Raw genomic sequence first — 27146 nt, forward strand, 5'->3', positions numbered from 1 at the left:
AAAACAAGCGGCTCTCGGGAGGATGCAAGTTAATTTCGTCCCAGATTTCAGTAAGGAGACCAGGCAGCATTTTAACCCTATATATGCTGGCACATAACTTTTTTTTTTGCACATCCAAAAATCTGAGACGATCACACTCTGAATTTGTGCTTCTGAGTTATGGCTGCGATCTTAGAGGTAACGTTTCTCCTGGAGAGTGACAAGCCTGGCATGTCAGAGTGAGGAGACTTGTAGGCTATGCATGCTCATCTGGGAAATTAAATATGCAAATTACCTCTTCAGAGAGGACTGGAACTCTAGCGCCACTTACTGGAAGTAGCAATCCTAAAAGTTAATATCGACCCTTTAACGAGCCTTGCCATAAGACTTGGGATAAAAGCCAAATCAGAATCTCAATTTGCAGACACGGTGTGGTTGCCAAACAGATCATTCAGTTGAGGACCAAGGTGGACAGGAGAAAACACGAGGACACATTCGGAATGTTTTCAAGCACAAAATGTTTATTTTATATTATACAATATTGAGGCATTGGTGCCACTGACTGTGTCAGCATACAGGAGGGGAGGGCAGTTTATACAATTATTCAGGCAAGAGCGAGTTGGAAGGTAAGATTCAGTGCAAGCATAGGGAAAAAAAAGAGTGCAGTACATAGTTCTCATGTTTGCTCACGAAGCACGGACATGAATCTAAAAACGAATTCAAGATGTCGAAGAGAACAGAAATCTCTCCCTATCTTAAAAGAGTTCTCGCCCTGCAGAATGGTCCATATAAAATTCAATTCCAACAGAATTGATGAGTTTACAGTCAGGGATTACCAACAAAATGGAGACATTTACAATGGTTTGAAGACTGGAGGAGATACATTTCACAGCTTGACTGAATGAGGCTCCAAGGCCTCCAGCGGAGAATCCAAAATATCACGAAAGAGAAATGTATCCGGTTATCCTGTCAGACTACCTGTGTAAGGATTCAAAGGTCAACCACTCACATTGAGTAAGAAGGGTGCCAGTGATACCAAGAAGTCGTGTACAACAACCGGTAGGAGATCCACCAAGTACATTTGTAGTCTACACCGGATTTTCCTGGTGATACTAAAGTAGTACTGTTGGCGACGACCACCCTTGCCCCGTCTTGAAACAGAACAAAGGGTTCATCTTGAAGGCTAAACTTACCATTAAGTCTCACAGCTAATCAATGTAAGCTGCATAAATATAGATTATTCACTATAGCAACTGTAGAGTCTACGAGAGGATCTTTTCAATGAAGTATTGCTGATGCCATATGGTGTGAATCTGAAGAAGACTTCGAAAAAGAAAAATCAAACCGAAAGGGACCTTATTAACTCCAGACAAATGGATCCTGGAGATTTTTTTTTCAAGTGGCCTAGACTCAAAAAGCAAAAAAGATAGTGTTCTTGGTGAAGATGGATCTCAATCTTTTAAAAGTAAAAGGAGTTATGGTGAAAAGTGAGTAGAACCTAACAGTGATGTGCATTACCAAAAAGAGCAATGACTGCATTAGTCTTGCTTAAAAAAAAAAATTCTCTACTTGTTCATATGGAAAGGACATAAAGCAATAACAATACCAAAATGGGGTCAAAAAAGATGTAGCAGCTTAATGGGTGCTAATACTGAGAAGATTGTGGGCATGTGCAATGAGTAAAGTGCAAAGTTAATAATGGTTACAAAAAAATATATATCTAAAAAAAAAATTGTTGGGCAAATTCGCAAGTTTTTTTTTTGAGGGGGTATGATGAGACAGTGAAAGCCTAATTCAGATATGTAGGCACTCGAGTTGAGCAAAAAGGTTCACAGGATCCTACACAAGCAGCCTCTGGGTAGTCTGGACTGCCGGCCTAGAGTCCATCGAACCTCCCCCTTCCTGCCGTGATCAACGGCTCCTCTTCTTATTAGTAGGTTGAACGTGACATCATCGTTGTGTTGCAATGCATGCATGATGTCATGGCAGGCTTACCAATCAGAAGAGTTTCCGGGAATACCGGCAGGAAGGAGGAGGTTTGCAAGGTCCTAGTCCGGCACCCATAGACTACTGCCGTGGCTGATGGACCGGTGTCTTGTGAATTATTTTTCTTGACTCTAGTAGGCATGTTCTATAAAAATACTTTAGTAATAAAGTATTGCAATACACAGACCTATCCGGAAGTTCATTCTAGACACTAGTAGCATCAATTAGCCATTAGTAAGAGGCATATTAATTTTTGGTTTCCGTAAAGTTAATAGATTGTATTCATCTGTATAGAAATAATTATAGAAAAGAAATGCATCAATGAATTCATGCACTGTCTAAATTATTTTACCTTGAGAATTTGCTCCCCCACCCCAACCCAAAAAAAATAAAAAACATCTGAAAAATAAAAATTGACAAAAATAATACATAAAAATGATGATATCAGATGCATCCTTCCAATGACAATGTAGCTCCGTTTGTACCTGGAAACAGATTTTATTTTGTAAATGTCAAGTAATTTATTCATTTTCTAAGTTAAAATAAAACAAAAAGTTAGTACTCATCTATGCTTTTTACAGGTTTAAATGAAAAATAAAAATATATATATTTTTTTAAATTTAGGAAGTCGGGGAAAGGGTACCGATATATATATATAAAATACAACCTCCATCTTTCACAGTTAAGGCGAAAAGGAACAAAAAAAAGTGCTATGTGTATGGTGTGTAGGTCTGGGATAAAAAAATTGGTGTCAACTAAAACAGTGGATGGGAAGAAAAAAAAAAAAGGTTGCCAGCATTGTTCTTTCCATTTTTTTTTTGTGGTTTTTTTATACACACAGGTTTTCCCAGGTAAACTGGAAATTACTCAAGGCACTAAACCTCCCTTAATTTTTTGTTCAAGTACTATACATTTCAGAATGTGTAAAATTATGATAGAGAGAAGTAGACCAAGCAGTAAGGGCTTTGAGAAACTAGGCGCATGACTTTCACAGTGATTGCATGGTTGTGTGCAGGTAGATGTGGGTTTGGCCAGGACTTGCACTCATACCCTACTCTTCTTCCATCTTACAGTGCTGAAGAGGACTGCTACTAATCATACAACTTTACCCAGCACCGCTGGGGCGGGACATGAGAACACATAAGGCGTGGGCAGGCTCAGACAATTAGAATATGGATTTTTCATACAAAGGAACGCCTTACAGCTACGTGATCCTCATGTTGGAACGAGACTGCTTAATAGTAGGTTGCGGCAAGGGCATTGGGAAGATTTGCATGCTGGCAGACTGAGTAATCAGCTGGCTTCCTGCCATGGTGGGCATCGTAGCTCCAGCCCACTGGACTCCATAAGCCGGTGCCTGGAAAACTCCTGCATACTGATACAAGGGCATCATGTAAGGCGGTAATATACCAGACTGCGATGCACCAGATAGCGCTGCAGGAATGGAGGACGACATCAGTCCCATGGGGGCCGGACATGTCAGCGGACTTTTGGATTTTGTCGTTTTTTCTGATATACCTTGACTTGCCTGAGGAGAGAGTAGGAATATTTCATGATTGAAGAACTTATTGGAGATAATACAGGTAAAACCTTCGATTTTAATATTTTCCATCCTATATTTCACTGCATGACGACTGTAAAGGAAAATTCAGATGAGAAATTTCCATCCATGTGCTCCACCATGGTAAAAAAAGGTCCTTTTAGGATACATTCGCAAAATTTCAGAAAAGCAACAGATTTCAGATTTTCCTCAACATAAATTTGGCAGCACAGGAATAATTTTACGTTGCGGATTTCGGCATGCAGCTTTGCAGAAGAATTTCTGCAGGAAATATGACCCTGAAGCTATGTGCACATGGACCCAAATTCATCGAGACCAGCATTGTTCACGCCAGTCTTGATGAGGAGGTGTGTTGGTGTCAGAGGCTTATGCCTCTTCATGAATGAGGCGTATCTTAAAAGCGGTGCGCGCCGCCGTTCGCCTCAAGGCATGCCACATCTCTTCATTAAATTAGATGGGCGGGTGTTACCACCCCCACCCTGCCCATTTTTGGTAGAGCTGACCAAATCATTTATGAAAATACCAAAAATCACTAATTTTGTTTGCGTTCACACATTACGCAAAAATTTTGTGACTTTTCAAATGGTTTTACGCCAGTGTAAACACTTTGATGAATCGGGGAAAAAAATGTTTTTTGAGGCGTTACAAAACCATATGTTTTTCAACAGAAACCACTTCAGGATACTTCTTTTTTGGGGGGAGTTTTTGGAGGAGTTTTTCTTTTTCAAAACTGGTCTTGGAAATTTTTGTTTTCCCTGAAACATTTTGTGCAGTCTTCTGATTAGACAAAAGAAGTCACATGCACTTTCTTCTGCCAGACATTTTTTCACATATTTTCAGGAAAACAAAAAAAAGTTTCAAGAACTCTTCAATACCAAAAGTCAATTTACAGTAGAAATGAACTGGAAGAGCTTTCCAAAAGTTTTTAAAGCATTTTTTGAGGATTTTGTAGGGGATCCACTAAAAAACCCTCAAAAAACTCCATGTGAACATAGCCTTGAAGTTTAACTGTCATTTCATGAGAACTTGCAGTAGAATATCTGTGTCTACCTCTAGCTCCTCCCCTCTCCATAGAACTTTATGAGCACCAAATGTCATCTATCTCAGGAATGGGAAAGTCTGTATTCACGGAATACATTTTTTACCTGAGAATTGAGAATATTAGGAATGAAAGAACAGTCCTGGGGGGAGGGAAAAAAAGCTCATTATTCTAATAAGATACAATTTTTTTATTTTCATTTGTGCTATTAATTTTTGGAAAAAAAAATTAAAAGAACGGTTAGTCTTTGAGGGCATACTTCTGGCCACTTCCCAACTAGATGTGAGCGGCCTCACACAATACAAGTGAATTGAGACAGGCCGAGCATGTTTATTTTAACATTTTAAGTGGCGCTTGCGTTTCTAAACCCTTCCCTATAAAAGGGAAATTTTTGACTATAAAATATCTTGGATAAGTTATCAGAAAAGTAACTTACTGATGGTAACTCATCACTGCTGGATGTAGGCTTGTGCTCTAGGTCCAGCCGCTGCTGGTACTGCTTCAGTTGATTTAAGGATGGTTTAAATTGTGCTACTCCAACAGTTTTGCTCGCCCACTCATCCACGAGCTTGTGAAGGTCTTCCGTGAACGTCCCTTTTTTGTTGTTACTATTGTTAGACTGAGCTTGGATCTGTGGGGTGGTCACAGCTGGGCCAGACGACTGTTCGGGGCCCACCGCAAGGCTGCTTGTTGAGGATCCTGGACAAATGCAGAAAGACTCAATCACTACAGTCTTCTTACAAGTTTCTTTTTAAAGGGAATCTGTCACCAGGTTTTTGTTATTTAACCTGAAAGCAGTATGATGTAGGGACTGAGACACTGATTCCAGTGATGTATCACTTACTGGGCAGCTTAGTGTAGTTTTGATTAAAAAAAAAATCAGTTTTATCAGCAGGAGATCATCACTAGAGAACTTGTAAACCTGCTGCTCCATATTCATCAGAGCTTTATAATTCTACCCCCCACCACTGATTGGCAGCTGTGTACACTGTTAATAGGCAGAAAGCTGCCAGTTTAGTGGGCGGGGTTATAGAGGGCTCAGCCTTCAGAGAACCGCTAAATCTTCAACAGATAACAGTCATCTTATTAAAACTGCAGCAAGCAGCCCAATAAGCGATACATCGTAGGAAGCAGAGATTTTGTCCCTACACCATGCTGGATTACATAGCAAAAATCTGGTGACAGATTCCCTTCTCCATTTCCTGTTTTGTTATGTGTATTCTCATTCGGTTACAACTCCAAATCTACAACTGGAAGATACTATAGGGGTATGAACAACTGCCACCCTATGCATACCAAGGCCCAAAAACCATGCTGGCATTATTCATGAACAGACAGGATCATAAAAAGGAATGACCATGGGAAAAAAATTACTTTCCACAATTTTTTAAGAAATCAACCAAATCGCAATCTTCTACTAATACGTTATATAGTTCAGAGGAGAGGTGAGAGGTTACTTATATAAGGCCGTGTTAATAGTCGCCATTAAGGGCTCATGCACATGGCCACATGAACGGGAGTCTGTCAGCACAAGATGACTGTTCAAACCAAGAACAGGCGCTCAGTGCACCTTTGAATGAGCAGATCAGTGCTCCTTTCCACCTGCTTGTTTTCCATCCATCACCACCCTTCCTCTTTCTTGATTGACAGCTCTGGCTTTGCAGAAGTCAGAATGGTGGAGATAGTAGGTGGGAAGATGCACCAAACCATTCGGGCCACACCAATGGTGCACTGAGCGCCTGTGCTTGGTTGGTCATTTTGTGCCAACAGACTCCCTTTTAGGATCTGTAATATGCCACCAGAGGTGCAATAGGTATAAACATATGACTAACATGTAATGATGACGTATGTACAGAATATTCCACCTCTAGTAGATAGGATCCATGCTACTCCATACTATGGAACGGCACAACTTCCATGTGCTGCCATATGGGATCACTTTACATGGTTCTGTTGTATGTATAAGGCCTATGGATTCAAAAATGGTACTGACTTGTTCATTGCAGCCTGGAGAAGGCACCTCCATTTTTATACTGCCAAACAAAACTTTTCATTGGATACTTATGGTATGTATAGGTGGCACGGGTAGGTGTAAACAACAAAAAGGTTCCACTTAGTCTATCAAAAACATAGATTCATATTGTTGTGGTTTAGCAAAAAATATTTTTTTAATGCTGCCATATTTTTCTATTCCCATAAGAAATAAAGAAAATAGCAACTATAAAACCACTCGGTCCAAAATAAGAAAATAGCAACTATGAAAACGCTCGGTTCGAAATAAAAAAATAGCAACTATGAAAACGCTCGGTTCGAAATAAAAAAATAGCAACTATGAATACGCTCGGTTCGAAATAAAAAAATAGCAACTATGAATACGCTCGGTTCAAGATAAGAAAATAGCAACTATAAAACCACTCGGTCCAAAATAAGAAAATAGCAACTATGAAAAAGCTCAGTTCGAGATAAGAAAATAGCAACTATGAATACGCTTGGTTCGAAATAAAAAAACAGCAACTATGAATACGCTTGGTTCAACCAGAATGAGAATACAGCAACCCAACAACATGTTCAAGAAACTGATCACAGAGCGTAACAAGAAGAGCGCAAACACAATGTGGCCACAGCATGCAGATAATCACATAGCGCGGGTGCGAGGATTATCCGAGAAATACCTGATTTAAACGTCTATGGCACAAAGCTCAGAAAAAAAACAAAAACTTTTCCCCTGCAGAAAGTGAGCAGGCTAGCAACAAGAATAAAAAGTTTCCATGCTATGAAGGATGATGCCAAGAAACAAGAAAAATAAAAACCGGATAGTTACTACTGCTGTGATCTTTGCCTAGACATAGCCGTTTCAGAGTGGACCCTACAAGGCAAAAAAACAGTACAAGACAGACGGTTAGGCACAACTAAGTAGGCAACAGGAAAGATAAGACGGACTTGTATGCGTTTTTATATTTGTAGGGCAAGGAGAGGCAGGCAAAACACAAAAACGGCAAGTTACAACATAAAGAATGCAGTAAGACAAATACATCTGTGCAGCCAGCCCCTGTGCAGCCATTGAAAAGCATCGCATACAAAAAATGGTCAGCAGCAGACAAGGCACTCCATTCAGGTAACAGAAGAAATTGGCTAAAGTTTACAGTCTTCTCCAAGAGATTGTTTTTAGCCTTAAACTTCATTAGAAATGCTCAATTATTTACAAGGAGGAGATTTCAGAAGATGCCTAATTTTTCACGAGGTGCCAATTTTGAAGAACATCAATGAATATATTATAAGAATGATAACTTCACCCAAAAATAAAAAAAAGACCAAAAAATGTAAATAGTTTGACAAAAGTTCAGAAATTGTAATCACTATCAAAATGTGTGGTCTGGTTGCACCACTAAAAAGAAGGGTCTGAGCAGAAGCTCTTCCACCATGTCAGTTCAGAATACCATAACATGGTCAACATGCCTTGAAAAACTGCAAGCATTTGGTAAAAATTAATAAACAGCAGGAGACAATCTCCTGATTGCACTGATTAAAGGGCTGCCCCACTACTGTTATACTAATGACGTATCAATATCTAATCAGTGGTGGGCCGACACCTGGCACCCCCACTGATCCACCTGTTTTCAGTGCCGTGCAGATATTAGTTGACAGAGCTGCGCTCTTCAACTCCGTAACTGCTTTGTGATGGCCGCTGCAGATCCAATCCTATTCATTCAAATATGGAAGGAACCATAGCACCTGGCAGCGACCACTACACAGTTGACGGAGCAGTGCTCTTTAGCTTCGCAACTGCTAATATCCATACGGCACCGAGAACTGCTGATCAGTGGGAGTGCCAGGTGTTGGACCCCAACCGATTTGATATTGATGACCCATCTCCAGTAGAGGTCATCAATATAAAAGTAGTGGAGGTACCGTTTTAAGTAGATGCCTTACAGCAAGAAATGTAATCAGTGTTACTTGTATTGCGTGCAAGGAGTCTTTTCTCACAAAACTACATCTCAAACTCTTCAAACAACAGCACAAATAAGACAACCCTGGCACTGTGTAGTGAAGACCTGATTAATTAGTACTCGAGAGAAGGGTGGATTGAAGAGTTTAACCCAATCTATAAATACATTCCCAAACCCTAGCCTCCCCCTTGTGTCTTACAAAAATACTCCACTTCAGGTCTAGACGGCTCCGAACACCAGACCTACTCTTTTTGGAAGATGATCCAATGAACGAGAAATACGGTGGTTCAGAATCCGCGCTGCCCGAGGTTCAAAAGTACGATCACACACAGAGGTGAAGCATGAATGCGGTTTATTGTGTCAACACGTTTCAAGGTTTTCAACCCTCTTCATCAAGACCAAAGCACAAAGATTGGTCCTAATGACGACATTTGAAAACCTTGAAACGCGTTGATACAATACATCGCATTCATGCTTCACCTCTGTGTGTGATCGTACTTCTGAACCTCGGGCAGCGCGGATTCTGAACCACCATATCCCACTGGTGGTCCTGCAGCAGCCTTTACATGCTTCTATATGACTGTCACAACTCTATCAGGTGAGCGTACCTATAACATTTTACACCACTTAAGACTGTATTTTGCGCTTTTTGTCGCTCCAGTTTTACCTTTTGCTTGTCTTTGGCAGATGTCAACTTTAGGCTTATGGAAAATTTTGTAATGTTTTTGAAGGTTAAATCTCAATTCCAGGATTTTTTGCAAGGTAATTTGATATTTGTTAATTTAAGATAATAAGGATGTTCACACAATTTTTTTTTCCCAGACATCAAGAACCATGTACTTTCTAGTGGAAACCATTTCAAAATTTATCCCTCCTTAGGGGCTTCTTTGGAGGAAGTTTGGGCTTCCTGCAGCAGTTTTTGAGAGTTTTACAAGCATTTTTTGCAGTGTTTTTTTGTAGCCGTTTGATAGAAAACATTCCAAAATTGGCCCTGTCCTATCAAGAGCCGCTTCAAAAAGAAGAGACATCCAATTTCTTTTCTCCAACCAGGCTTTTTCGAAAGCCTGAAAGTGCTTAAGAGACGCTCAAAATCCTAAAAATATAACAGCAAGTCATTTATCTACAGTAATGAATAGGAAGTTTCTTTTGAGTGTTTAGTGAGCATTTTGTCTGACATTTTTTTTTTTAAAAAGCGGTGCTGGTCAGAAAAACACTGGAAAAAGACTTTGTGTGAACATACCCTAAGAGTCCATCCAGGTTAGATCAATTTCAGTTTTTAAGATTAAAGCTTCCATCACTAAATCTGGGAATACTCCACATCCTTTGAGGAGTTCCAGATCCACAAACTTTTCTGAAAATATCCTTTATATTTAGAAAATCTCAAATTGAAGTCCATCCAACCCAGGGACTTTTTCTTGGTAAAGATCCCAAGATCACTGTGAAGCTTCCTCATTGTAACTGGGGTATCTGGCAAGTCTACTTGTACCTTCATCACCTTTATATTGGGGTATACCTAGGAGCTGTGTTTTTAACGCCATTTTTTGGGGGGTATGCATTGTATATCTTTTTTATAGAGGGGGCCAGGGCCTAATAGTCACATGCCGAAACCTTTGTTACTCTTCCCACCCTCCCACCCCTGACTGCCAAGGCAACCCATCTCTTCTCTGAGATCCCACTGGAAGGGTGCCAGTGGGGTAGCCATTGCTCTAACAATTTAGATGTAGGGGACTAGTGCAGACCTTGGTTTTTACGTGATTGGGATCAGAGTTTTCTAATCCTGGTGTTAGGGTGGGTTGATGACTGCATAAATGAACTAGTCACCAACCCTAAGTGATGTTGTAGGCACAGTTCCCATCTATGTCTATGAAGGGGATTTGGAGAGTTGTAAAAAAAAAAAAAAAAGAAAAGAACTGTGAACTATCTAAAAAAATATAAACCTATTTATACCAAAAAAAAACACAACAGAAAATGGTATTCAAAAGGATGGGAAGACACTTTAAAGAGCAAGTCCTGCTCCTATCACTTTCCCTATTCTATTGGGACAGGTGCACGCATCCCGAGAGGTATCAGTAGACGTGACATCACCTGCCCCTGTCGCTTCTTATGAGTGGAGCTGAAAAAAGGTGCCCACATCTATTAGTCCGATATTAGATATTGAATAAAGTCATAAAAAAAAGTTTGTCAGATCCAGCACCAGATAAAAATGAAAAAACTATGAAATCATTAAAATGTGATGCAGATATACAAAAAAATATTATTTGGATAATAGGTTTTTTTTTTATATCTACATCACATTTTAATGAAGTTACAATAAAGATTTTTCATTTTTAGTTGAGACAATGACCTGGAAATCAGCCTGTTTCGAATTGGGCAGTGGGTCAACTTCAACATCCCCTAATACTCCCCTATGGTTTAACCGAAAGCTTCAACACTTTTATAACTTTGATGGTATTTCTTCTTGGAACTCCTTTGGAATGAAAAATCTTGAACAATTATTTCCCAGTCAATCTAGATTTTCCTCTTTCCAAGAACCGCAAGACCACCTTCCAATATTTACAACTTCGGCATGTTATCCGGGAAAAATTTGGTTCTTTGAAGGTCCAGTAAGAATAAGCTTCTGTCAAGTACCTGCTTTGTGCCTCAGATTTGTCGATATACTGTCATTTATGCCACGTTCAGTATTTGGTCAGTATTTTACATCAGTATCTGTAAGCCAAAACCAGGAGAACAACAATCAGAAGGAAAGTATAATAGAAACACGTCACCACTTCTGTATTTTTCACCCACTCCTGGTTTTGGCTTACAAATACGAATGTAAAATAACGACCAAATACTGAACGTGTGAACATGGCCTTACAGTTTGTTGGCCCTGCTCCGAAGCAGAGAAGCTACAGGCACACCAGAAGTGGAAGGATGCAATTCTGGATATTTCCGATGATGACTGGCAGGATGTACCAGATTATTTTTCAGTGATTAGTGCTGGAGACTCCACGATTCAATAGACCTTTATCCATCAGGTAGGTATATTACACCATTATCTTATAGCGGTTATATCCAGTAATAAGTGCCTTCAGTGATTTGGTGTTTTCAGAACAAGGTACCATTCTCCGGTGTGGTCCTGTAATATGATTCTCCTGTTTTGGTCCTCTGTTTTCTCGTCGTCTTAGACATCATTGTTAAACATAAGAGTATTTTGTTTTTTTAGATTTCTATTCATTTGTGCTTGAAAAATTGTGATTATGGCTTGAAATTATGGAAGTCTCCTAAAATCCCTACCGTGTCTCAGTGGTTTAAAGGGGTTGTCCACTACTCAGACATCTTCCGAATCCTTAGGTTTCCCCCCTTGTAAAATAATAACACTTATACTCACTGCCGGTGCCATATAAGCGGTGTCGGCACTGGCTCACCCGACTCACTTCCTACGCATGTATGCGATAGGCGGGGAGAGTGAAGTCACCGCTGATTTGCCGCAGGGATCACATGACAATGTCACGCGATCCCCGGGAGAGCCAGTGCCGATACCGCTGGATAAGACCAGCACCAGATAAGAGTATAAGTGCTATTATTTTACAAGTGACAAACATAAGGATTCAGAAGGGGTTATCTGAGTAGTGGACAACCCTTTTAAATTGGTTCACTGATATGTAACCCACTAGAAGATCTTATAAATGAGTAAGTGTCCACAGAAATTAAGAGTGGATCTCTTCTGCTTAAGGGTGCCTTAGGTGGCTGGCGAATAGGGTTTCTCAAATTTCTCGCTCAATTTTGTTCATGGGTGGGAGTGTGTTTTTGAGTATGGATGAATGGGTTATCAGTCATAATATTTTCCATTTTTGTTGTATTATACACACGCTTCCTGCAACGATGTCATTTTATGTTTTTCATGTCATGATAGTGAACACGATTCTTGTATTTTTGTGGAACCTCTGCAAACTTGCTTACTGTGGTACACAGTAGTGTATGATCGTTCCTTACAGCCTGTGTTAAAAACATTTAAAATAAACCTAAAAAAAATATAAATAATATTTTTCATTTTTATCTTATGCTGGATCGGATAAGCTTTTTGTTATGACTAAATCAGAGCAGCTTGATGCCTCACAAGCCTTATCCGTGCACAGAAGAGTGAATTGTCCATATGCCGGAATAAACATACAGTCATGGCCGAAAGTATTGGCACCCTTGAAATTGTTACAGAAAATTTAGTATTTCTCCCAGAAAATTATTGCAATTACACATGTTTTGTTATACACATTTATTTCCTTTGTGTGTATTGGAATACCACAAAAAACACAGAAAAAAAACTTCAGAACTATCCAGCACTTTGTTTCCATCCATTTCTGGATACTTCTTGACATATGTTTGGGGTTACTGTCCTGCTGGAAGACCCATGACGTAAGACACAAACACAGCTTTCTGACACTGGGCACTACATTGCAACCCAAAATCCTTTGGTAATCTTCAGATTTCATGATGAATTGCACACAGTCAAGGTACCCAGCGCCAGAGGCAGGAAAAAAAACAAAAACATCTTTGAACCTCCACCATATTTGACTGTAGGTACTGTGTTTTTTTCTTTGTAGGCCTCATTCCATTTTCAGTTAACAGTAGAATGATGTGCTTTACACCAAACAGCTCTTGGTCTCATCTGTCCACAAGACGCTTTCCCTGAAGGATTTTGGCTTACTCTCATACATTTTGGCAATCTGCAGTGTAGCTTTTTTGCCTCTGTGTCAGCAGTGGGGTCCTCCTGGGTCTCCTTGCAAAGGGTTTCAATTTCATTCAAATGGTGGATAGTTTGCACTGACACTGATGCAGCCTGAGCCAGCAAGACAGCTTGAATTTCTTTGGAACTTGATTGGGGTTGCTTATCCACCATCCAGACTATCCTGCGTTGCAACCTTTCATCAATTTTTCTCTGCCATCCACATCCCTGATATTAGCTATAGTGCCATGGGTTGTAAACTTCTTGATGATTTTGCGCGCCGTGGACAAAGGAACATCAAGATCTCTGGAGAAGGACTTGTAACCTTGAGATGGTTAATATTGTTCAACAATTTTGGTTCTCAAGTCCTCAAACAGTTCTTCTCCTCTTTCTGTTCTTCATGCTTAGTGTGGCACACACAGACACACAACGCAAAGATTGAGTCAACTTCTCCTCCTTTTATCTAGTTTCAGGTGTGATTTTCATATTGCTCACACCTGTTACTTGCCATAGGCGAGTTTGAACGAGCATCACATGCTTGAAATAAAGTTGTTTTCCCTCAATTTTGGAAAGGTGCCAACAGTTTTGTTCATTTTCAGGGTTTTGTGTGAATTGATGTCCAATTTGCCTTTTTTTCTGTTGTTTTTTTTTGTGTTGTTCCAAAATATACAAAGGAAATAAATGTGTATAACAAAACATGTGTAATTGCAATCATTTTCTGGGAGAAATACTTCATTTTGTGGAACAATTTCAAGGGAGCCAATGCTTTCAGCCATGACTGTATACACGTCGGAGAGGGCAAGTTGTACCTACATTACCGTATTTTATACTATTAGATATTAAAATTAAAGTTTCACTTTTTGGTTGGTCACTGGACCCCCAAGTTTCAGAAACATGACCGAAAATGCTAAAGCAGAGTATAGCAACAAAAAAAAAAAAAAAGACAGAGCAAAAAAAAAAAAAGAATATTAGTAATGTTCCATATAAAAGTATTAAAATGTCATGTAAAGAATATGATAAGCATGAACAAATGCAAGTATTCATATCAACCCAATTCTGTCCTTCTGCATGGCCGCTATAGATGCTCAGCCCCTAGACTCGCAAGGACCATTCATCTACTCAGAGGTGGGTTGTCCATAGGGCCACAGAACATCATACCACTTATATAAAAAATCTCAAACCGCTACATCAAAAACCAAGTGAAAAATAAGATCAGAAAAAAGATACCAAACACAGGGGTGTACACGTTGGTGTCTGGCTGCGCAGACTACGAGCTCCTGCCCACTTGCTTTTGCTGCCCAGACATTTGGTAAAAGCTGCGTGCACAAAAGCATCCAAATAACACATGGTAAATTAAAAAAAATAAATGAAAAATGGCAGCACCTGCATGTCACAAAGAAAGAGATGATGCCAATTTTGGACAGTGATACTCAACCTATGGCACAGAGCCAGAAGCCAAAATTAATTTCCTAATTTTGCAACGGCTTCCATAGCGTTTCTTAAAAATTGTCTAAAAAAAAACAAAAAAAAAAACAAAAAAAATACTCTGGACAAAGGTTGGGTACCACATCCGGAAGAATGGATGAGCTGTCAAGAGGAAAGATGACAAAGCGGATGAGAAATAAAAGAAGAAGTCGGGGACGGGGAAGAGATGAGGCGCATTATATAGAAAAGAACAAATACAAACAGATGGATAAAGACACAGGTCCACTGAGGAATCGGGTACGAGGTTTGCTACTAGACTTATAGGTCACGCTCTCAGACGTTTGGTGGTAAACCGTCCAGCCTGTAAATGAATGTAGAGGGAAAAAAACAGAGACACTGGTAAACTATGATTACAGATGGACGTGCGGCCAGAAATCAAAGCAGCTTTGTCATATAAGAGAACTTCTTTACTACCAAACAAGGGATTGGTGGCTGCATCTTCACAAGAAAAGAAAAAATATATATACAGTACAGACCAAAAGTTTGGACACACCTTCTCATTTAAAGAAATTTCTGTATTTTCATGACTATGAAAATAGTACATTCACACTGAAGGCATCAAAACTATGAATTAACACATGTGGAATTATATACTTAACAACAAAGTGTGAAACAACTGAAAATATGTCTTATATTCTAGGTTCTTCAAAGTAGCCACCTTTTGCTTTGATGACTGCTTTGCACACTCTTGGCATTCTCTTGATGAGCTTCAAGAGGTAGTCACCGGAAATGGTCTTCCAACAATCTTGAAGGAGTTCCCAGAGATGCTTAGCACTTGTTGGCCCTTTTGCTTTCACTCTGCGGTCCAGCTCACCCCAAACCATCTCGATTGGGTTCAGGTCTGGTGACTGTGGAGGCCAGGTCATCTGGCGTAGCACCCCATCACTCTCCCTCTTGGTCAAATAGCCCTTACACAGCCTGGAGGTGTGTTTGGGGTCATTGTCCTGTTGAAAAATAAATGATGGTCCAACTAAACGCAAACCGGATGGAATAGCATGTCGCTGCAAGATGCTGTGGTTGCCATGCTGGTTCAGTATGCCTTCAATTTTGAATAAATCCCCAACAATGTCACCAGCAAAGCACCCCCACACCATCACACCTCCTCCTCCATGCTTCACGGTGGGAACCAGGCACGTAGAGTCCATCCGTTCACCTTTTCTGCGTCGCACAAAGACTCGGTGGTTGGAACCAAAGATCTAAAATTTGGACTCATCAGACCAAAGCACAGATTTCCACTGGTCTAATGTCCATTCCTTGTGTTCTTTAGCCCAAAAAAGTCTCTTCTGCTTGTTGCCTGTCCTTAGCAGTGGTTTCCTAGCAGCTATTTTACCATGAAGGCCTGCTGCACAAAGTCTCCTCTTAACAGTTGTTGTAGAGATGTGTCTGCTGCTAGAACTCTGTGTGGCATTGACCTGGTCTCTAATCTGAGCTGCTGTTAACCTGCGATTTCTGTGGCTGGTGACTCGGATAAACGTATCCTCAGAAGCAGAGGTGACTCTTGGTCTTCCTTTCCTGGGGCGGTCCTCATGTGAGCCAGTTTCTTTGTAGCGTTTGATGGTTTTTGCAACTGCACTTGGGGACACTTTCAAAGTTTTCCCAATTTTTCGGACTGACTGATCTTCATTTCTTAAAGTAATGATGGCCACTCGTTTTTCTTTACTTAGAATTTGTATTATGGTAAGAAAAAAGCAGCTAACAGTCTATTCAGTAGGACCATCAGCTGTGCATCCACCTGACTTCTGCACAACACAACTGATGGTCCCAACCCCATTTATAAGGCAAGAAATCCCACTTATTAAACCTGACAGGGCACACCTGTGAAGTGAAAACCATTTCCGGTGACTACCTCTTGAAGCACATCAAGAGAATGCCAAGAGTGTGCAAAGCAGTCATCAAAGCAAAAGGTGGCTACTTTGAAGAACCTAGAATATAAGACATATTTTCAGTTGTTTAACACTTTCTTGTTAAGTATATAAATCCACATGTGTTAATTCATAGTTTTGATGCCTTCAGTGTGAATGTACAATTTTCAAAGTCATGAAAATACAGAAAAATCTTTAACTGAGAAGGTGCGTCCAAACTTTTGGTCTGTACTGTATATATATAATGGGTTATGCAATTTGGGTACAATGATTTGGATGGGTCATTTCTACTTTAAGAGCCGTCCTTCTAAAAGAGCATCCAGTCTATTTAGATCATGGGTGCTATCTATATGCATTTTACGGACGCTTTTAAAGAGATTCTATTCACAAGGAGTCTATGGTTTTCATACGTTTCCAAATGCTCCCTATTAACATGACTGAGGACGCCTTCACACCATACCGCTACATTTGGCGCCCATAGGCTGCCATTGTAAAGAACATTCTTATTTTTTTTTGTGGTGTTGTAGGCTGCACGTTTACAATCCAGTGATACAAAAGTTATGGAAACATATCCTAGCCTGCAAGATTGCTCCGATTCATCATTTCCAATTCTTTGAAAGTCTCTTTCCATTCTCTGTTTTGTGGTACTCTCTGACTTTTCTTGTGCAAAATTCTTCACGAGTTTCAGGAGTTTGATGCAAAATCAAAACTGCTCTTTGATGTGTTCTTGCAACTTTTTAGAGATAAAATGAGAACACTTTAAAAAGTAGCATTTTTGTAATAAAAAAAACACCAAAAAAAAACACCCATAAAATTAAAAATTCATCAAAATTAAAAAGATCTCTTACTCCCTGCAGAGACTGGAGTGAGTTGCACCCCCCCCCCCAAAAAAAAAAAAACAACATTTGGTAGAAGTCACATTTCATGAATAGGTCTAAAACATCTGGAAAAGCAAGGTTGGCGAGGAAAAAATGAGGAAGAACTTAAAAGGACCCTGTCAGCAGGTTTTTGCTACCTAATCTGACAGCAGTATAATGTAGGAACAGAGAGCCGGATTCTAGTGATGTGTCACTTACTGGGTTGCTTAGTGTAGTTTTGATTAAATCACTGTTTTATCACCAGGAGACTATCATTAGAGGACTATTAAACCTGCTGCCGTGTAGTCCTCCATATTCATGAGCCCCCACCACTGATTGGCATTTTTTTGTACACTGTACATGGGCAGAAAGCTGCCAAACAGTGGTGTGGGCAAAGTTATACAGAGCTCAGCATTTAGAGCACTGCTAGATCTGCAGCAGAAAAAATACTGATTTTATAAAAATGACAGCACACACACCAGAAAATGACATCACTGGAATCAGGGTCTCTGCCCCTACATCAGATGCGGTAGCAAAAAAATGGTGACAGATTCCCTTCAAAGACTTAAAAATTTGTAGAAAACAAAGAGAATAAGGGGCAAATATTATAGCCACAAAAAATACGTCCCCACGATCAGTGTTTGTTCAGTCTTTCAAGCAGCGGAATTTCAACATTAATTCAGCACCTCCATTGACTTGCGTTTATCTATGCATTTTTGTCTTTCTTTGGCATGTTAGATTAGATGTGCAACAATCGATATGGGGTAGATAGATATCCGTGAGATATATAATTAGTGCGTGTGTGTAGTTTATTGTACTTGTATTAAACGAATAAATAAATGAAAAAAAAAAACGAGGTGACCCCATATTTTTTGATAACCAGCCAAGGTAAAGCAGACAGGTGCAGGCTTATATTACCAGGCTGAGAAGGTCCCTTGGACCATTCCCAGCCTAAAAATAACAGCCCGCAGCCACCCCAGAATTGGCGAATCACATTAGATCCACCAATTCTGGCACTTTGCCCACAGCTCTTTCCGATTGCCATGGTGCGGTGGTAATTGGGGTAATGGTAGTTGGGGTTGAAGACCGCTGTGATTTGTCAAAAATCACAGCTGCCATCAAGCCCTTTGGTTAGTAATGGAGAGGTGTCTATCACACACCCCATTACTAACTCGGTAATAAAAAAATAAATATAAAAACACACACAGAAAAAAAAAAAAACACTATTTGAAAAAAGAATCCCTCACATTATTCCTCGTTCACCAATTTATTATTATTATTATTATTTAAAAAATAAGAAAATCCTATGCAGGTCGGCAGTAATCCAACGAATCCGAAATAGTCGAGAAAAGGATACCTGAACGATATGAAAAGACAGAAATAAAACAAGAGACACTCCCTCATTCACCAATTACCTAAAATCTTCTCACAAAGCTCCGCCGTAGTCCACATTCCTCAAATCTTGCTCCGGGCAACTGTGAATAGCAGTAAAATGACTGCTATTCACAGGCGCCAGATAGCGATGACAACGCTCATCAGAGCCGCCGGGTATCGCTGACTGCAGCGGGAGCAAAGACTATGATGAGCGTTGTCATCCGTATCAGATGCATGGGAACAGCAAGACCTTTACTGCTATTCACAGACACTGGAGCAAGATTCGAAAATGTGGACGACAACGGAGCTTCATGGGAACATTTTTACAAATAAATTGGTGAACGAGGGACAGTCTATTGTATATATTTCTGTCTTTTTATGTCTTTCAGGTATCCTTTTCTGGACTACTTTCTATTCGGTGGATTACTTCGGACCTGCATGGGATTGTTTTATTTTATTTTATTTTTTCAATAATTTGGTGTACGAGGGATAATGTGGGGGAGTCTTTGTATTTAAATAGTTTTTTTCTATGTTTTTATTTTTTATTACCGGGTTAATAATGGGGGTGTCTGATAGACACCTCTCCATTACTAACCCTAAGGCTTGATGGAAGCTGTGATTTTTGACAAATGACAGCTGTCATCAACCCCAACTACCATTACCCCGATTGCCACTGCATCAGGGTAATAAGGAAAAGCTGGGCAAAGTGCCAGAATTGGTGCATCTGACGTGATGCACCAATTCTGGGGCGGCTGCAGGATGGTATTTTTAGGCTGGGAAAGGCCAAGTACCAGGGACCTTCCCAGCCTGATAATATAAGCCCTTAGCTGTCTGCTTTACCTAGGCTTGTAATCAAAAATATGGGGGACCCCACAACATTTTTTTAAATTATTAGGCTAAATCAGGCTAAAACACCTGTGTAAATGTACTTTTTTGTAAACTGCTGATTTACCACATCTAATGCAAGTCTATGGGAAAATTCCACACAGAAAACTTGGCATTCTTACAATAGAAATTGAAAATACGCTAGCTCTACTGATTGTGGGCACACAGCCTAAAAAGGAGCAAATTACTCCAGAAAACTTGAGAAACAACTATGATGAATCGTGGTCAAAGGATCTCTTGGATATCTGTCATGTCCATACGACTTCATGGACATTTTCAGCTCATGCCTCAGGAGCATTTCAGTGTGAGCAAGTTTGAACAGTCACATGGCAAGTACGCACAGGGGTATTGATTCACTGATCCACTGGATAGGCGACTGTCCGACTGCTGGGACCCCCACCGATTGCCAGAGCATAGAGCTGCACTTGTTCGTTTCCATAAGCCCCATAGACATTGCATGAAGCAGCAGGTTGCACTCTTGATTGTCGGTTCATTCAGGCTCCTTGTCACTGCAGTTTGATTTGAGCCCCTTGTTCTTGTTATTATGGGGGTTTCAGAGCCATGATCCTGTATACAGGTGATAAATGTTTATTATGGGAAAACTCCTTTACATTGTGAAGGGAACCGGTCACAGTAACATGCTGCAGCAGATTGGACTGTATTTTCATAGAGTGGAAGGAGCTGAGCATATTACATGGAGACCAGTAATGGGCCCAAGTCTTAATCATTAAGTTCAGGTTTTTCATTCAGTCCCTTTGCCATTGCCCCCAGTGTAAAACATCCAGCCCTTCACCTCCCAGTGCATGACATCCGGTCCCTCACAACTCCCCCCCCCCCCCCGGTGTATAACATCCAGTCTTTCACCCCCCTTGGTGTACAACATCCGGCCCATTGCTCCCCTCCCACCCCCAGTGTATGACATCTGGCCCATTGTCGTCCCTCCCAGTGTATAACATCTAGCCCATAACCTGTCCTCCCCCGCTATATAACATCCGGCCCATTGCCACCCCCCCCTCCCGGTGTATAACATCTGGCCCATTGCCACCCCCTCCCCCGGTGTATAACATCCGGCCCATTGCCCCCACCCGTTGTATAACATCCGGCCCATTGCCACCACCCCCCCCCCCCCAGTGTATAACATCTGGCCCATTGCCACCTCCCCACCCCCTCCGGTGTATAACATCCGGCCAATTGCTCCCCCTTTCCCCAGTGTATAACCTCTGGCCCCTCACCTGCCGTCTGCCTTTATTAACATGCGACAGTACGGCCGGTGGTGCAGAGCTCCCCGATACTAGCGCGGTCCTGTAATAGGAGCCACCGGGGTAACAAGTCCATTCATGACATTTCTTTTCTTCTCCTAAATCTTCCCCCATCACCGGTGAGTGATATTATTGTGAAGTGGAAGGAACTGCAGCAACTCAGACACGAAGTGGAGACGTTACAGAGCGGGGGCCGAGTGCTGTGGAGCAGGGGGCAGAGAGTCACCAACACAATGCTGACTCCATAACTGCAGAGTCCAGACCTCCTCTGGTAAGAACATCAGCACAAACACTGCGTCCCTGATGGGAGCTTCATGGCCGAGCAGCAATACGGAGCCTTACATCACCAAGCACAATGCCGAGCATCGGATAGCGTGGTGTAAAACCGCCACCACTGGACTGTGGAGGAAACGTGTTCTGTGCAGTGACGGATCACACTTCTCTATCGGCGTCTGATGGATGAGTCTGGGTTTGGTGACTCCAGGAGAATGTTACCCCCCTGACTGCATTGTGCCCGCTATAATGTTAGGCGGAGGAAGGATAATGCTATAGGGCTTCAGTGGTTGGCCACGGACCGTTGCGTATTTTGCAGCAGATTTTTATGCAAATTTTTAGCTGTGTCTAGCAGTACCAGCAAAGTCTATGAGAAACCAGAATTCTCTGTTCACACATGTTGCTTTTAGTTTGCTGCGTATTTTCTGCCTTGCTTGCGTATTTGGAAAATGGAGCATGTCACTTCTTTCAGCGTTTTTTTCACCCATAGGAAGTAATGGGTGGTGAAAAAAATGCTGCTAATATGCAGCAAAAACGAACTCTGCATTTTTTGCTGTGTATTTGCAGCGTTTTTTATGGCAAAATATAAATGGGATTCTTTTTTTTCACAGAATTGTATGTACATGCCTAAATAGAGACAGAAGGACAGTGAAAAAAAACACATCAAAAACTGCTTTTTTGACACTGCTGTTTTCCTGCCAGAGAAAAGTTGTCAGCAGATTTGCAGCAGATTTAGCTGCAGAAAAAAACACAACGTTTGTGAACATAGAATTAGTTCCAGTGAAGGGAAATCTTACTTCACCATAGTAAGACATTTTTAATAGTTGTGTGGCGCCTCTGAGGGTTCAGTCGCCACAGAGGTACTGCGCCTCACCCAGAGGTGTGGCGTCTCTTTTCTCAGGTAAGGAGGGAGTGCTGCCCGGAACCCCAACACCCACATTCAACACTACACTACTCCAGGCCGGCTGGAAGGGCAAGATGCATTATGTTCCTGCTGAGCTCTGTCCCTGGCTGGAGTGGGGGGAACCAAAGGTAGGGGGAACCAGTAGTGGGTGTGGGTGGAGGAAGCAGTTTAGGGGAGCACCATAGAAGGAGGTATATAAAGGGAAGCAGCCATCTTAGGTGGCAGGAGAGTTCAGTTGAGTAGAAGAGTGAGGACAGTCAGTCAGGGAGCAGAGTCTCAGTAGGAGCTCTGCTCCACAAGTGGGGCCTAGTGCTAGAGGCCCAGGAGGGGAGCAGAGGAGGAAGGCTCCTTTCTGTTAAAGGGATCCCAGGGGGTACGGCGAGTGCAGGACGGCACCCGTACGCCCCGAATCTGTCAGAAGACAGAGGGATCGCAGGCCGCAAGGAGGGGGCCGGCCCCTGGACCAGCCGTGTTACTCCAGGTCTCGGCTGGAAAAACGGGAGGCTTCTGGCTTTTATAGCTCAGTTGCCAAAGCCTCATTCTAATCACGGTGAGGGTAAAGCAGGTCCGGGAATTCCAGTTAGACAGGAGGGACTTCAGAGTACCCGAGCGGGACTGAGAGTGGGGAAGAGCAGGGCAGGAGGGAGAAGACCCAGCGTGAAGACGGTCTAGAGAGGAACACAAGAAAGCGGGGTTCCGTCAGGTGCTCCCAAATTACCTGAGGAAGAGCTGAACCCTTGCTCTGGTGAACGCAGCGCGACGTGGGAGGCTGTAAGCTGGACAGTGCAACCTGAGGAAATTAACAACTGTGAGTAAAGACTCGGATGACTGCACCGCACTGCCTCCGTCCATTATTTCAGCTGTGCCATCTTCCCCCAGCACTACAACGCCCAGCGCAACCAACAACACTATCTACACTGCCCTGGAGCCAGCTCTACCTGTGGAGAGCCACACCATCCCTGCTGCAGTAACACCAGCTTCAGAGGACTGCTCCGCAGTGACGGCTCCCTTTGGCCGCATTCCACAGGTGGCGTCACAAACTATTCCAAAACCCCATATAAACCCAAAACCCCTACAAATAATATTTCCCCTTTTTGTTGACCGCCCTGGGCCACGGACCGGGCCAGCCACCGTGATATCCCCCACCAGCATCCATAGGCCCGACAGCTGAGTACCCCACGGCTCTGGGGGCGAGTCATCTCTAGCTTTCAGCTTTGTGGGAACAGTTTGGAGAAGACCCTTTTCCATTTCCCATGATTGTGCCCAGTGCCCAAGATGCATAAAGACATAGTTGGAGAAGATGTGTGTGGAATAACATGATGGACCTCAACCCCAACCCCTTGGGATGACCTAGAATGGAGAATGGAGCCCGGCCTCTACTCCAACATCAGGGTTTGACCTCACAACTGCTTTTCCAGGAAAATGGGCAAAAATTCCCGCAGACACCTTCAAAATTTTGTAGAAATCCTTCCCAGAAGAGCAGGAGCTGATATATCTGCAAAGTGGGGACCAACTCCATATTAATGCCTATGGATTTAGAATGGGAGATCATAAGGTGTAATGTGGAGAGGGAATAATACTTTTGATCATCTAATGTATATCTTGTTGGCAAATATCCAGTATAACTTTGTTTATTGAAATCCACTCAGAGGTCCAGTGGGCGGGTCCTAATCAGTAATTGACAACCTTCCCTATGTAAATGTGCATACAGAAACAGCAGTCATGGATTAGGAACGCCTACTTGACTGAAAAATACAGAATGAGCAGGGATTTCAATGAAGATAAAACAAGTTATACCATGCTGGCTGCAGACTGGACAACATTTTCCATGTTACAGGTTTACTTTAATGAGAGTTTTCCAGATTTATGGATCTAAAACTTACAAAAATCGGTATAAGCACTTTGTTTTTCTACCATTCCCTGTCTGCCGATATGCTCGGTGCCCCGTTGATGTTGGTGTACTTTCCCACATGCTATCACATTGTCCTGTCTTGGAGCCCATGTGAGACCACTACTTGGTATAAACGGTAACCTTAAAGGGGTTGTCCAGGGGGATGAAACATATTTGTAAAATGGGTCAGACTGGTATAAAAAGTTCAGAAAAATACTCATCCTCAGTGATTCCTGCAGCACCCATGCTGACCCTTAACTAGTCACCGCTAGCCTTCTACTTCCCGATCCCGTCTATAGACAGCAGAAAATGCCTGCTCAGCCGGATCTTGGCCTCAGGCGGATCTCTGCCAAAAATGGAAGCTGGCACGTTTAGGCGGCCTGCGCTGTGGGAATGAAGAGCCTTGGAATTCCAAAATGATTTTTTATTAATACCAACGCATTTCTGCACCAGATCGCTGCCTTTCTCAAGGTATAAAAAACAACTTTTTGCTCCAAAAAGCATTCGGGATTGGAGCCATTTTCTCCTATGTAAAGCCTCTGTCCCTTTCCACAGCTTCTCGGGCGGATCGCTGCCGCTATTATTTCTCACATCCTAATAGGCCAGTATGCCAAAAAATCATTTTTACATTAGTATGAAGGCGTTTGCATTTTTAAAAGAATAAGCTCATAAAGTAGATATGACCATGACAATTTATGGGGGATCTAAAAAACAAAAATTCTACACTTTTAACATCCATACCATTACCAAATATATATCTAGTGCTAGCAAAGCAAAAACCATATTGTGGTCACCCCCCTAATACAGGGTATTAATTTAGTGTCTTGCTAAGCAGAAATGTCTATATAACCGGTAGGGGCAAACGCTGCCCGGGAATGTACCTGAATAAATTTCACATACAGAGGATGAAGATGGATGATCATTTTCACAGTGTCAGTCTTGAGAAAAGATATAAAACCCTGCAGTACAGCAGCAAAGCCACGTGCAGTCTGAAAGCAACTCAGTCCCGTGCTGCCTCCTGCACTGGCAATGAAACTAGCCCAAAAGGAACATCCCTCAATGATAGATCACCTTGTCCGCCGCTGCCATGCATATCAACACCATCTCGGACAACCCCAGAACAGATATTATCTGAGGACACCGTAACTTTCACTGAACAAGGCTGCTGTGTCTGAACGGCCCGACCCGGAGATGCCGTTAGGGAGGAACCTGCAAGGTGGGTCTTTGGGTCCGGGTGAGGCTTCAATGGATCCTTGGAAGGAAATCCATTACAATCTGTAGTTATATCACCTGCAACAGAAATAAAAAAACAGAAAGAAAACACCAAGGTTGCCAACCTAGAAGACTAGCATTTACGAAAATTTACTGACAAAGCATCTTCATCAATGTAAAATACATAAAAAAAAAAAATAGAATCTAATAAAAGTATGAAATCAAATTCTCAATCTGAGAAATTCTTTAGCTTGAAAAAAAAAAAATTTCGACTAAAAAAAACCCCCAAAAAATTGAATTATTTTTTTTTTCAATTGTCAGTAAATTTGTTGATGGTTGGCAATGGTGGTGTGGATACAGCCTAAAAAGCGTTTAACAACCGCATGCAGGTAGGCGCTATGTATAGAAGGGAACAACATAACATACTTGTACCATTTTTTAGTTGCTGGACCAAAGGATTAAGCAGCTTCCCACTTTTTAGTTTATTTTTGCTGATTCTCCGTCGGCGGCCACTGGGTGGCGCTGCATGAAGGAATCCTACATTAGGGGGGAGAGGTTTCCCCAGCCGGACATAAAGGGCTTCTATCTCTTTCCTCTGCTGCACTTGCAATTCAGAGATTTCTTTCATGTGCCTTATGGGAAAAAAAGAGAGAAAAAAAAACCTATAAAACATAATAATCAAAGTAACACATCTCTGTACAATAGGAGGTCGGTAATTGTAAGGGAGACAGTACAGAGAAGAAATACGGTTTGAAGATTTACAATTGTATTTGTGATAAGGATTTGATTCAGAAAATTACTGCAATGTTCCATTTGAGAAATAACTGCGGTTCAAATACTGTACCATTTTCAAGATCTCTGCTTGCTGGCAGTGACATAACAAATATGCATTTTACTCTCCCTGGTGTAAATGCCGCTGTTCTCCTGAATCTGCCGCTGTTTTTCTTTTGTTTCTACGCCTCTCCGTTCCAGAGATATGCTCCATTCTTCCCAGCATAAAAATCTAGCCTTACTTTAGCCAAGTGGGCGTGGTCATCACATATTTGGGGGAGTCTCCTCCTTTTACCACTCCCAGTTGGTTAAAAAGGCTAAATTTATATACAGGGAAGATAGGGTCATATCTCAGGAACAGAGAGGCATAGGAACAAAAGAAAAACATCGCCGAATTCAGGAGAACAGCGGCATTTACACCAAGTAGAGAAATTACATATTTACGACAAGTGACAGGAACTTTTTAAACTTGTATTGATTAAGTCCAACTGATGCAACTGCACTAGTTTTTTTATACCATTTCAGATTAGAAATTCTGCTTAACCCCGGACAATACTGTTAAACATTGTAATGCGGCAACATGCACAAATGGTCTTAAAGTGAACGTATCATCTATAATATTTAAAAATGAATAAATGACATTAAAAAAAAAAAAAAAGCAGATCGTGATGATTATATGGAGGTTGGAAGAAAGCATCTCTTTCTGTTAGTAGCAGTCAGAGATACCATATGCGGTCGTGCTCTGTGATCATTGTGATTGTGCAGAGAGGGGGGAGTGTTGCCTTTCATCATAATCCTGTGTCACGATGAAGAGACTAAGAAAAGTGATGTCAACCTAACGTTAAAGGGGTTCAAGTACATCTCAATAGGCCCTGGTGGGGTAAAACTTTTAAAAGTAGCAAAAACTCCCTTTACGCTTAGTGGCCAATAGCTATTACTGAAAAATTATTATTTTTTTTTTTTTACATGTTTAACAAAACTGTAACAATAGGTAATTTTTTGATGACACATTCCTTATAAAATAATGTCAGAGACAGCGATTTACTAAAATGGTCAGCACAAGGCAAATGAGCGTGAGATGCACCACTAGAGCATCCCTCTGTAATTAGTCGACTGACATTTTGAAGGTGGAAGAAGGGAAGAAGATACTGCTCAATAG

At 41.5% G+C, this 27146-nt stretch overlaps 1 protein-coding gene across 8 annotated transcripts in view; it reads right to left on the reverse strand.

The window, feature by feature from the left end:
• Window positions 1–480: 480 nt before the first annotated feature.
• The window catches only part of WNK2 (WNK lysine deficient protein kinase 2), a 186620-nt gene continuing 159954 nt past the window's right edge, over window positions 481–27146 (reverse strand). For 4 of the 8 annotated variants that reach the window (XM_073644543.1, XM_073644546.1, XM_073644545.1 and 1 more), the window contains 6 exons: window positions 25643–25848; window positions 25076–25294; window positions 14902–15000; window positions 7387–7431; window positions 5002–5264; window positions 481–3493 (listed from right to left, as the gene is read on the reverse strand). In XM_073644543.1, the coding sequence (XP_073500644.1) occupies window positions 3170–3493; window positions 5002–5264; window positions 7387–7431; window positions 14902–15000; window positions 25076–25294; window positions 25643–25848 (1156 nt within the window). In that variant the 3' untranslated portion in view covers window positions 481–3169. The remainder of the gene's footprint in view (window positions 3494–5001; window positions 5265–7386; window positions 7432–14901; window positions 15001–25075; window positions 25295–25642; window positions 25849–27146) is intronic. The other 4 variants (XM_073644544.1, XM_073644549.1, XM_073644548.1 and 1 more) reach the window with 4 other exon arrangements.

The sequence above is a fragment of the Phyllobates terribilis genome, unplaced genomic scaffold (assembly GCF_046119375.1).
Source record: "Phyllobates terribilis strain yellow unplaced genomic scaffold, ASM4611937v1 Scaffold_8__6_contigs__length_399053987, whole genome shotgun sequence".
Taxonomy (NCBI): Eukaryota; Metazoa; Chordata; class Amphibia; order Anura; family Dendrobatidae; genus Phyllobates; species Phyllobates terribilis.